This window comes from Rhagoletis pomonella, unplaced genomic scaffold (genome assembly GCF_013731165.1).
Source record: "Rhagoletis pomonella isolate Grant_MI unplaced genomic scaffold, Rhpom_1.0 Rhpom_scaffold_00004, whole genome shotgun sequence".
NCBI classification, from domain to species: Eukaryota; Metazoa; Arthropoda; class Insecta; order Diptera; family Tephritidae; genus Rhagoletis; species Rhagoletis pomonella.
The window spans coordinates 3,888,228-3,901,453 of record NW_023458558.1 but is presented as its reverse complement, the minus strand read 5'-3'; the positions used below and the strand labels follow the sequence as shown (position 1 = coordinate 3,901,453).

General features: G+C 35.1%; 1 protein-coding gene and 1 non-coding gene across 2 annotated transcripts in view; both read left to right on the top strand.

Moving 5' to 3' along the window:
* The window catches only part of Trnak-cuu, a 102-nt gene extending 56 nt beyond the window's left edge, over positions 1-46 (top strand). The window contains exon 2 of the tRNA in view: positions 11-46. This is a non-coding gene — a tRNA (tRNA-Lys). The remainder of the gene's footprint in view (positions 1-10) is intronic.
* Positions 1-13,226, top strand: part of LOC118736909 (transcription factor IIIB 90 kDa subunit-like) — an 82,174-nt gene that overhangs the window by 53,433 nt on the left and 15,515 nt on the right. The window contains exons 5-6 of the mRNA XM_036467041.1: positions 3,596-3,761; positions 3,869-4,065. Coding sequence (XP_036322934.1) covers positions 3,596-3,761; positions 3,869-4,065 — 363 coding nt within the window. The remainder of the gene's footprint in view (positions 1-3,595; positions 3,762-3,868; positions 4,066-13,226) is intronic.

Genomic DNA, 13,226 nt, shown 5'->3' with positions numbered 1-13,226 from the left:
GAGACTCTTAATCTCAGGGTCGTGGGTTCGAGCCCCACGTTGGGCGACTTCGATTTTGTTTTTATTTGCGATGTATATTTTATTTATACATATTTAAAAAAAAAAAACAAAAAAAGGACAATAATTATTCAATCGATACGCTTAAATTTTGGATACAACATCAACAAAGCTGACGATGGATGATGGTGCCGCACAAATTAGCTCAACTCTCAACTTTGTTTATGCGTCTGCGTCGAATGACAACTACATAGTCAGTATTTTGTTTGCATGTTTGAGCGTAAATTTTTTCTAGTTTTTCAAAATTTTTAGATTTATGGAAAAACGAATTGTAAAAAATGATGATGAGAACGTTTTACGAATTTTATTATTTATTATTATTTAATTGCATTGTGTTTGTCCGAAGAAGCCTTAGAAGCCAGTTATAAAAATATAATGGGAATGTGCGACTTTCCCATAAAAGAAAAATGACGAGAGATTTAATGGCTGATTTGTTATTAATGTCGGAACCGGAACTATTATCACTTAGGTCTACAAAAAAAAAGGAATTTGAAGAAATTGAGATATACATTTTAAACTACAATATTATAAAATACATTTAAAATAAATTATCTTATTTATTGAGCAAATTTAGAAAATTTCTTATTTAAGATCCTTTTTAAATAAAATATTAAATTATAAAGTTTTTTCAATAACTAAAATTCATAAAGGAGTTAGTCATTTCCTGATACCGAATGAAACGAAATTTGCCAAAGAGTTAAAAAGTTGGACTTTATAAGCTTTCATTCGATTTTATTACATTCTGATCACAAATATAGCTAAAAACTAATTTTTGAGAAAAAGGATGTATGGGTCATGTCCTTTAACCGAACGAAACGAAATTTGCCACAGAGCATAAGACCACAATTTCACAGACAGCTACCAATTTTCGCTTTATTTTGCTTATAATTGTAGCTAAAATTAAGGATGTACGTATGGGAGATAGTTATGTCCGTGCACCGATATTGCCGAAATTTCGATTTTTTATTAATTTACATATTCCGAAGCAGTGCACCAGTGTCTTTTCACCATTTGGGTTATTTAAATTCCAGTCAGAACAGCAAAAAATACACAATTCATATTTCATTGTTATGACACACAATGGTTAACCGTTATTCAATTTACTTTTACTCAATCATAATTTAAGTAATAAACGTCAATATATTTTATATACGTTATTCACTCTTGCATTATTTACCCGCAAAATTTTTGCACTCGGTTGACCGCGACAACAGCATTTTTCACACACTCATGCACAGCTATATATGAATGTGTATATACCTATTAGAGTGTCCCAGAAAATAAGGGAATTTTTTTTTTTTGGGAAATCAGGTAAATTTTCTCTTTTTGGTTTTATCAAGTGAAAGATGTTAAAAAAAAAATAAATCCTTCGAAATGCGTATATATGTATGTTTGTATTTGTGAAAAATATTAGGGAAATAAAAATTTGCACACACATTAGAGCTACACCCTTACATGAAATGCTTCTAACTATAAGTTAACTTGAAGTTGATTAGGGGGGAACTAAAGGTCACTATTATCTGTATATTTTCTCTGAAGAAGGCTAACTACATATATTTCTATGGCGATGGCCGCGAAATAGTCAGGGGCGGTTACCCCCGCATGAGAAGTCAACTAACTAACTAATTTTGCGCATAAAGTATCAATAAAACAACCAATATTTATTTAATTTTTTTACTTGTTTATTTATTTACTTTATTTAGTTAACATTACATTTGAAAAAAAGTATTTATGAAGTTCAGAAAGAAATAATACTCAAAGTAAAATTTGTATGAGAATATTTAAAAAGAACCTTGTTTAAAGAAAACAATCACCCGATTACGTTTGCATTACTCCTGCACTACTTTTCAACTAATTACAAGTTAGATTTTTAATCTATTTTTTAGAAATCCCGCAAAAAAGCTAACTACAAGTTGGTTATTTTTTATCGATTGATAAATTTTTCTGCAGAGACGAACTTTATTTAGGCCAGAAGGAAAATATATGGTTGTGTGCATAGAATTCGCAGGGACAACCTAATGTACATTTATACATAGCATATTAAGGTGAGACAAAAAATATATGTTTATTCGAATGTACGTATGATTAAATATGTGTGTAGGTATATGTTTTTAAGTATCCATGGAATGCAGCCGTATTCTTGGCACTTCACGATTGAGTTTAAACCGCTAATGGATTTACATACATGCATACTTAAACATATATATAAATATGTATGTATGTAGGTTTCTGAGTTAGCGAAAATACGTATGTATGCATTTCATGTATTTTCGTGGTATTAAAATCCACGGTTAAGCTTGAAATGCCCATAGGGCTTTTGATATACATATGCACATTAGGGTGGTCCAAAAACAGTAAAGTCAGAATGGTAATGCTCTCAGACCCTAGGATTTTGAAATCAAACAAATTTTTAGAGTTCGCTCAAAGCGCTCAAAGTTTTCCATACATTTTTATATAACAAAAAATTAAAAAACAATTTTTCGTAGGAATGGTGTAGAATTCTTGAAAATCAAAATTTTTCGATCGGAAAACCCTGGTTCTCTTCAGGAAACTTTCGGTAATAATACCCAATTGTTTATTTAACCATTTTTTAATACTAACGAGTTTTTATTGTTCCCACTACCGCATTTTTCCGGGTTTTTGGCGGACATATAAATCATGGTTGCACTGAAAAAATGATTAACTAAACACTTGGGTATTATTACTGGGAATCTTCTGCAGATAATCAGAGTTCTCAGATGGAAAAATATTGATTTCTAAGAATTCTATATCATTTCTACGTAAAGTTGTTTTTCCCCCATATAAAATACGTGGAATACTTGCGGCGCTTTGAGGGACCTCTAAATATTTTTTGATTTCAAAATTAAAAAAAAAAGTATATTTTTTCGATATAGAACAATTCTTGGGATGAGCGCATACAAATTCCGACTTTACTTTTTCACATGCATTTTTGGACCACCCTAATGAACATGCATAAACGTATTTATTTCCATCAGGCATACACATGTATTTTAGCATTTCTTTTTTTGAAAGGCTGTGAATGAATTTCGGTTAAGCACAGATTTGCATATAATACGCCAAAGGGAGATTTAAGTTAAAAAAACCTCATTGCTTGGAAAATGATATATGTAATGCATTCATTCGGCTCGCACCTACTCTGAATCTTTACATGGCTGCTCATGAAAATCACTTAAAATTTCAGATTCCAGGACTTTACAAATTAAAAAAAAAAACAGATTTGAGACAACAGATTTGAGACAACAGATTTGAGCAAGAAATGAATAATTAACTTAAGGATGCCTAATGCCGGGTCCAGAAGACCACACATGTGGCGAAAGTTTTCCATCGTCATTCAGCAGGGAGTAGCCAAAAATAATTTTCCTCCATTTGGAAACCGAAAGTTGCGCGAATTCTCTCTACAGTCCTCCTTAAAGCGAGATCCCTCAGCATCTCGATCATTTGCGCATTAGCCGATGGAAGATAAGGACGATCCATCAAATGACCGAGTGTTTTATGGCTTCGACGAGGTCATAATTAGGTTTTATCGCGGGGACGCTCAGCGCGCCTCCAGCTCCGTGTGCAGCAACGGACGTGGACATTGAGGCTCCCGAACCGGCGCCGGAACCGGAGATCTCCGCTGCCTCGGCTGCTCTACTATGTCGTCTGCTCAAGGGCGAAGTTGAGGTAGCATTAATCCAAGAACCGTGGGTTTGAAATCAAAAGTCTGTGGATTGGGTCCCACGGGTTACGAGCTGTTCACAAAAAGTGTCAACGTTAAAACTACTTATATCTTTATTTTACCAAATTTTAGTGATGGTGACATCGCGACAACGCGATTTGAGCTAGAGAGCACATTCATCGTGCTGGTTTCGCCATACATGCCCTATGACCCCGCTCATTCAACGGCGCGGAACTTGATGACCAAATACGAACACGGCCACATTTTCTTTGGTATCGATGCGAATGCCCACCAAGTCCATTGGGGCAGTACAGACATATATTATCGTGGTGAGTTACTTTTCAACTACCTCTTCGCAACTAACCTATCACCTTCCACTACTAAAAACCGTAAGGAAGTGTTAGACATAATCTTATACAGTGAAAGCTTTATCGAGGTAGTTGAGAGTTGGCTGGTTCTGGATGAGCACTCCTTCACTGACCAACGCTATATTGAAACAGTATTGACTTTCTCTCCAACTATCAACAACTTAAAAAACACAGATTGGAGCTATTATGAAAAGCTATTTGCAGACAAGTTTTCTAGCTTAGCCCCCATAAAAAACTAAATGTACCGAGGATTTAGAAAACATGGTCAATGTAGTTACCGCGACCTGCTCAGTGGCCCTAAGTCAGGCATGCCCTGACCCAAACCGTGGGGTGGTCGCCGGAATTAGACTCGCTTTGCTGGAAGCAATTCAATAAGGCATAAAGACAGGTAATCCGGGTCTATAAAAAAGCTTTGAGAGTTTTCTGTGGTGGCGTCGAAGGTATTTCCGGACCTTGGGCCCATCAGCCTTTTCTCCTTTGCGCTTAAGACGCTTGAAAGAATTGTCAGCAGTTTCCTCTCTGACACCATCCACAGTCGTCTATTGTCTGACGATCAACATGCTTCTTTTGTAAAAAATGTCCAAATCTGTACAAATTTACAAATCGTGTGATCCCAGGTTAAGACAATCGAAAGAGAAAGTAGGCCAGATAGTTTGAAAGCTTTCGTTTATTCCGCCATAAAAGTCTTACAAAAAAAAAGCTCCCTTGCCAACGTTCATAATGAAAAGCCTTTTTTGACAGAAAATACTTGTATATGATTTTGGTCGCGTTGTCCAAGCCCCAAGGCCAAGTCCGAGGTTTAGGGTTTACTGTTTCAAAAATAAAAATATATTTTTTCATTTAATTTGTAGAAACGTATTTTTTAATAGTTTCGTTTATTTTTTTAATTTCTGTATTTTTTCAATTCTAAATTTTACTGGTTTAAAAAGAAAAATATATTTTTTAAATTTCTTTAAATTTTTAGAAAGTTATATTATTTAAGTTATTATTTTACTTTTTTAATTTAATTTTTTTTTTAATTTTAGAGTTTGTTTTGTTTTAAAAATCAAATTTATTTTAATGTATTTAATTTTAAGTGTTTTAAATCATTAACCTTTTCCCTTTTCTAAATTTTTTTATTCAATATTTATTTTGTATTAAAGGAAAATATATAAGTACATACATATGTATATTAATTTAATTAAATTTTTAGAAAATTTAGTAGATCTTTCAATTAGTCTTCCGAAAGACATAAAACAGCTTTCAAGATAGTTGCCAGAATTGAAAGTATAGTGCGGTGAGAGCTCACCTTCATGCAGCCAATGGGAGTCAGTAGAAGACTGCGCAGGTTAAATGTGCGTGTATGTGTACGTTGTAACTACGTAAATATCCATACATATATACTCGTATATGTACAGCATAATTTCTGCAAATTTTTTTTGCAATCGAATAGAAGGAGCAAAAAACCGAACGCCTGCATGTTAAATGCATTGCCATGATGACTAAAGCCTTGTCAAATAGGATTACTCAACAACTTCGTTTTTTTTTTTTTTCGCCAGCTCGAACGCTAACGTGTGTGTATATTTGTAATTGAATTGGCGCCACTACTGACCGAATATCGGCTGACGCCATAAATTTTTATTTTAATTAAAAATCAAGCAAAAAATCTCGTGTAGTCCATAGTAACTTTCGCTTTGTTTTAATTTATTTATTCGGTGGCTTTTAAAAAAAAAAATATTTACTTTGCAGCTTTTAACAAACACACTATATATGAACTTGTGGTAATGTATGTTACAACTGCGTTTATTCTGACAATATTTATATAGATATGAAAGTTCAACTGATTTAATTAATTATGCTACTTAAGCGTGTACATAAATTATAAGTTTTTTGCGATAAATATTTACATTTTATTAATAAAAAGTGCCTTTGAAAAATCAGAAAAAATTCACTGCTAGAAAATATTTCCACAGTGAAAATCTTATAAAAAAAAATAAATAATGAATAATTACATTAAAAAGTTAAATTAACATTTAGTAAAAAAACGCGAGAAGGTTTCGTTGCGTGAAATGATTAATTGGCACTGCTGAGAGCTTGTCGAGTAACACATCACTGCACTGCATTTGTACGGTTAATGAGCGGTTATGTGCCCAAGGGAATTCCGAAAAAAGGTAAATTCATATACATATTTAAAACATACAATTTAAAATCAAATTAGATATTTACATACGTATAAGTATCTTTCCTTTTCTGCTGCACAGAGGCGGGTGTTTATCTTGGCTGCAACAAGGCAGTGGTCCGAGTCGATGTTTGGGCCGCGGAGTGTACGCACGTCTTAAACACTGGAAGTGTTCCTTCCTTCTATTTGGTTTCTCGTTTTTCGATATGGAGACAGCCACGTAGCTTGAGAGATCTTTTTGCGCTTGAACCTAGTACTGAAAACTGTCATGTTTGGGGCCCCGGCGAACGCCCTCCTCGAATCCTCGAATATTATCAAACGCCCTTCCAACCCAGTCCGAAATTAATGCTTCTGTGAATTATTGTTGTAAAGGACCATCCCAACCTACAGCTTTCAGCGCTTTAAAAGAATCTAACACCCACTGAACCTTGTCCTTGTCAAATAGGGAACCAGATCTGGTTTTAACCGACTTCCAAAACAGGAGGAGGTTATCAGTTCGTCGGAATATTTATTTTTTATTTTTTATTTTTTTTTTATGTATGTTACCGCATAACTTTGGACCACGTCAATTTCGATAATTATTTTTGCGATCAGCGGATCATGGGATATATATATATATATTTTTTTTTATATGGGAGTTGAAGTCGGTTTTTTTTTTTGCTAAAAATTACTTGTATATACATATAACCAACCCACAATTGATGTCCTACCTAAACAAGAGGCATATCACGATCTGGAATTATTTTTGGATTAAGATATCTTGACAGTCTTGTCCATAATGGCGAAACGAACTGAATTAAAATTTTTGTTTCAATGTTCAACTGTGTGTAAAAACATTTGTGTAGAATGTCACACGCAGCAAAATTGCTAATTGCTAAAATCGTCATACATTTGCATAATTAATCATCAATTATTGTGAAGTGGCACGAAGTTGACGAGCCAGAATCTCTGCATTGCCGTGTAGTAGTTGCAGTTTGCAACTTGCAACAATTTTCTGCTACATATAATTAACATAATTTTACACATGCAAGCACATCCATTAAATTCCATACATGTTTACATATACAAGTACATAGTCAAATAATTAGAATCCTATGACCAGACGTATATATAGAGCTATTTAGCTGGTTTTGTATGTGTCATGCGGCGTTGGCATATTAAACAAGCGTGTGCTTGAGCAACTACTTGAAAGCGTTGTTGCATCGTTGCTGCGTCCAGTTGATGGCGGCGGCATGGCGTTACTCTCCGTATTAATGTGTCGCCTCAAACAATGAAGTGTGCAATTTGCTCAACTACTGCTAATTTGCATTTGTCTCGACCGCAAATAGGAGCAGCAGAGCCATAGCAGCTACGAGTGTATGGTGTGAGCAGTCAGTGTGGTAGGAAATTAGTTGCAGATACGGCTGGCTGGCTGACTGACTTGGTTGCCTAACAAGTTGGGTCGGCAGCCGATTGCTGGCAGCCGCCACCAGCTGGCAAGCCAAGTAGCTGCCGCACTTCATTTTATTGCATAACATTTGGCACATTGACTTAGAAGTATGCATGGCTATAAGTTTGGGATCCTCATATACAATGGCTCTTACATATACCACTTCACTTCAATACACTTCAGTTGGTTGCACTCATCAAGGTGCAAGTAAGCGAATCGACAGTGGCCTATGCAATCTGCGCTTATATACATACATATGTACATTAGACTGTACCAAAAAAAAAAATGCGACGTGCAACTTCGACTCTAGACAAGCCAATTTTAATTTTTTTTATGTTTTTTTTTTTGTTACCAAACGTAGCGCCACCTTTTTGTATTTTTCGTCATATTTTCAGCATTTACGCTCTGATCTTGAAGTATGATGTATCGATGTTCTTGTTTCGAGGCGAAAATTTTTGTGTTCCAAAGTTCATTGAGCTCAAGTATCCCTCTCTAATACTTACGCACCAGATATCAATTTTTTCAACCCTAACGTACCACCCTAATACCATTTAATTAAAGCTTGCCAAAAATCATTAAATTTTTGCTATGGCAGTGATTCGATTCGAAGGAAATTTCGATTTTTTTTCTGCAAAATATGGGGTGGTCGTCTTTTTTAAATTTTCAACGTATTTTCGACATTTACAGTTTGAGCTTGAAGGATGATATATCGTTGTTCGTGTTTCGGGGAGAACATTTTTTGGTGCACGCACTAGATCTCAGTTCCTATCAGCCTAACGCAAGCAAATTAAAACTCTTTTGCTGAGCTCATTAAACTTTTGCAAAAGGCAGTAAGTAATTCTATTATTCCAGAAGCATTTAAGAAAAAAATTGTTTCCGAATCTAAGCGGGTTCACCGACAAATGTAAAAAAGGCGATTCTAGGTTCAGCCAAAGAAATTGTTTACAAAACTACTAAATATAAACTCAGGGCAGCATGTGTAACTTTTTTTACCTTTTAAGATGGTACGATCTAATGTACATATCCACATATATGTATATGTATATGTGTTTGTGTACATTCGACATATATAAATGAGCTGACATAGGCGAAGAATGGCAAATGGCTCAACTGTTGATGATGATGATCAGCAGCAACAAAATGAACGTCTACTTACGAGTTATTACCGCGTGTTTTGTTGCTTTGTTTCAACGCCAAACTATGTAGTTCTACCCTATGCTCATGGTCATCATGTTGATTGGCCACTTTGCTTAACGCTCAACTACGTATACGAGTGGGCTACTTGACATGCGGTGGTTTCAGTGCGAGCGTAGTAAGAGATAGATTTTGGCAAGCCCTATTAACTATCTCGATCTTCTTATTTTGCTCATTAATTATGTAATGTAGGTAAGTTAAGTAATTGTATTGATTTAATTGTGAACTGATTAGCACACAATTAAGAGATTTAAAAGTTAAGCGTTTGTAAACTCAAACTAAGTGTAATTTAAAAAAATATGTCAAAGAAATATTTAGTGTTGAAGAGTTTATGTAGTGCGATTGTTTTCATAATTTTATCCGGTAATTTATGAGCTTTGTAGAGAAGTTTTTTGTAAGTAAGTTGTCTGTCCCGGATAGCTCCTGAACACTGATTACAAAATGTGCGGTTCCAGGTATTCGGAATGCAGCTTTATATTTAATACCTTCTATCTGCAATTTTTTCATAAATGTTTTTCTGATACTAAAAGCAACCTTATGGCATAGCCTTAGCAGTAACAGGGAAGTTTCTACACTCAGGAAAAAAATAATAAAATCAAATAGAAACGTTATTGATCTTACTATAAACGTCAGCGAAAGTACTGTATATTGGTAAATATTCAATTCAGTGACCGCGTTCGTTCTGAAAAAGCATCCCTGAAGTGAATAACCAAAAAAAAACTAGAAACAAATTTAATTTGCGTCTTGCCTGCAGTAGAATTCGAACCCTGAGCATCTCCGGATATCAACGAATTGTGGCAAGCATCTTTGCGCACTCAGCTACACTCAGAGACATATAAATTAGCTTTCAAATGTTGAATCTCCATTAACACCACGGCACGCGATTTGTACAGATATACATGTTATATGTACGTATGTGTGTGTTGTCGCCGCTCTGATGCTTGGGATGCGTACGCTGTAGTTACTTTGCAGACAAAAATTATCACTTGATTAAAACCCCCCAAAAAAAAAACTTTGGCAAAATATAGTAAAACTGCATATTTACTTCTTCTCTCTGATATCAAGATTTTTTTTTTCAAGCGACTTTAAAATTTCAAAAAATATTAAATTTTTGGCTGCATAAGGATGAATGGGTATTAAAAATTTCTTTATACAATTTTATCCGTGAGTATTCTTGGAAATTTGCAATATTTTTGTTTTTGACATGACCACATCCTCGAATTTCGAGTTCCCAACTTTATAAGCTTAAAAAATAAAATGTATTAAAAGTTCTTTTTCAATACCTATTCCTCGTTTTAAACCAAAAGACATTAATGTTTTCAAATTTTCTCTTGCATTGTTAACCCATATTTTTTAGAATAAATAAATGAATCTTTAAAACTACAAAGTCCTTTTAAAAAATTCCTGACGTCAGAGTAAAAGACTAAAAAAAAATAGTTTTATTATATTTGGCCCATAGTTTCGTGTGTTTTTAATTTTTTTTTTGTTTTTGTCGTACGTTATATTTTTTGCATTTTAACTTAAAAAAAAACTTTTGTGCTTTATCGAGACCCACGAATAAGAGTTGCCTGTTGGTGTAATTTCCGTCTCGTTGCTATTCAAACTCTGCACTTAAACTCTTGCTAGTGATAACAAACAGTGTCTTGATAACAGGTCGCTCAGGGTTAACCAAGTGCCAAGTGGAATTTTCAATTCAATTATCAGCGTTTACAAATGGCTGCAATTTTAATCTTTTTTTTGCAAATCCTTAAATTTTAATTGGAACTTCTTCTCGCGTAGATATACAACTTTTAAAGAAAATAAAATCCGTTTATTATTATCTTCCTTTGAGTACATCAGTTTTAAACACTACATACACTTACATCGTAACCACTGCCGCTTAGCGTTGGTGGCATACACTACAAAAGCACAGCATACGGGGCGTATGAGTGATGCAAACTATCATACAAACCAGTGTTGCCAGTAACTGGGCCAATGAAATCCCGTCTAAATACAACCTAAATCCCGTTTTATACTAAAAATATAACAGAAATTCCGCGCTGTATGTATTTATTATACATAAAATGCTTTCGGATATAAAACGCAGGTATGTATGTAAAGTAGGGTGCTTCTTTTTGGCGACTATTGGTTTTTTTTCACTCCTACCCCGAAATTTTGTGGAAAACACCTAAAAAAATCTCCCTGAGAACTCGAAACCTTAATATTAACATTAAGTACTCGCCGAAGGCGTGCAAAGATTTCGCATATAAAATACACGTAAACTTTGATTTTTTTTCAAAACTCTGCAGCTGTGAGGCATTTTATGGTATAATCTTGGTCAATGGTGGGTTTTCTTCAGAATTGAATGCTCTACAAAAGTATCAATTGCAGCGTAAAATTTACTCCTACCAGCGAGGTAGTACGGAACACTAAAGCTAATTTTTCAAGAAATTTACTCAAAATACTTTTCAGAATTTATAAACTCAAAACATTTGGAAACAAAACAAGCAATGATTGGAAATTTTTTCAATGTTATCAAAATACACAACTTCTCGAGTTCTCCACACGTTTTTCTAACTTATATCACTTTATTTTTCCCAATTACTTTCTGTATAACTAATAAATTTGCTATTACAATTCATTTAAAGTGAATGAAATTCTGCTGATAGGGTTCATATGAACTACGTTAATTTACCACAGAGAGCAGCTTTATCTTATTTATCAATTAATAAATTTTCTTGATGGCAAAAAATCCCGTTTTTCGACCGAAAATCCGATTTGCCTGCGAACTGGCAACACTGATTCAAACGTGCAGTGACCATGAAATACCAACAACAATGTAAACTCTAATGTAAGCGGATTCTCTCATGCACATGTGACCCAGTAAAAGGTGATATTTTCACTAAATTTGCATTAAATAGTCAAAAAAGAAGGGGAAGGTGAGCAGAGATGTAGTCAAATGAAGTGAAGTGAAGTGAAGCGAGAAGACCATATGCGAGCGTTTCACTTACGGATAAAGCACGTCTGCGTTTGCATAAGTAGTTACATATGTATGTATGTATGTACGTATGTATGTGTGCTTGGGTGTCTTCTAAGCAACTATGCACATACTACGTACATACATACATACATACATACATACATATGTTAACATGTTTTAAACTATGTCAGTGCTTTGCTGAAAATCTTGCTGACAGTTATGGATACTCGTCGACTTAAGCAGTTTAAAGTATTATGCAGTCAATGAAATGCTGCAGCATTTAAATTTTCACACATTTAACTCTTTGGCCCTGCACACACAGAGGCAGCAAACGTTTTGCCCTTGTACATTGGTTGTTGAGAGGATATTCGCTGCTTCGGCGCACAAGTGAGTGCTAACGGGCAACTCAGGGCCAAAGGCAGCCGATTTTTACGTTTCTTTTTTCTACATATTTTTCCCATTTTTACAAGCGTAGGCGAACGCCTGTGTGTGTGTGCGCATGCATGCGATTTAAATGCATTAAAAATAAATAAATAAATATGCCACAGGAAGGGTGAAAAGCGAAAAACGTGTGCAGTTTAAGAGGTTGGCGCAAAATGCTTCACGCATAACCGCTTAAACGTAAACGAATGTGCACTACACACGGGCCCTCGAGAGCACTCAACAACAACATAGCCTCTGCTTAAGTCGCCCACGCAGCCGCAGCCGCAGCGCTGGCCTCGGTCACTGGCCAGTTGCGCTGTACACACACGGGTCTCACATCCGACCTTAGGCAGGAGCCTAGAGGATTAACGCTAGCAGGAACAGCAAGTATAGCATACATACATACATACATAGCTAGAAAACCAGCAGAAACGCAAGCAAATATTTCAGAAGAAAAAAATTAATAAGCTTGCCTTAAACATCACTCATACGCCAGGGTGCCTGAGTGGATGAGTGGATGAGTGGCCGAAAGCGTTGAAGCCTTGACCGAAACGATTGAGTGTTTGAGTAAGCGGTCAAAGCTAAGAATGGCTTACACGTAATCGCTTTTTAACACAGATAAATGTAAATGTATGTGTTTTTGCGGTTATGTTGGGCGCTTTACCGCCTAGCCTCTCGTGTCGCTGATGAGTAAAAGCAATTTAACGCACATTAATGGGAAAAATTTATTACCAAAAAAAAAAAAAGAAAAAAGAAAACGATAAAATAAAATAATATAACTGAGCCTTTCCATTGTTGGCCTTATTGTTTATTATTATTTATGTTTTCACATTAAGTAATTACCGTTAAATTGCATTTAAGTGGCGTGGCGCAAGTGGCATATAGATTGCGTAAGCGAGTGGGAGCGAGTGGGAGCGGGAGGTAGATAGATAGAAGAATATAAATATTTATACAAAGTG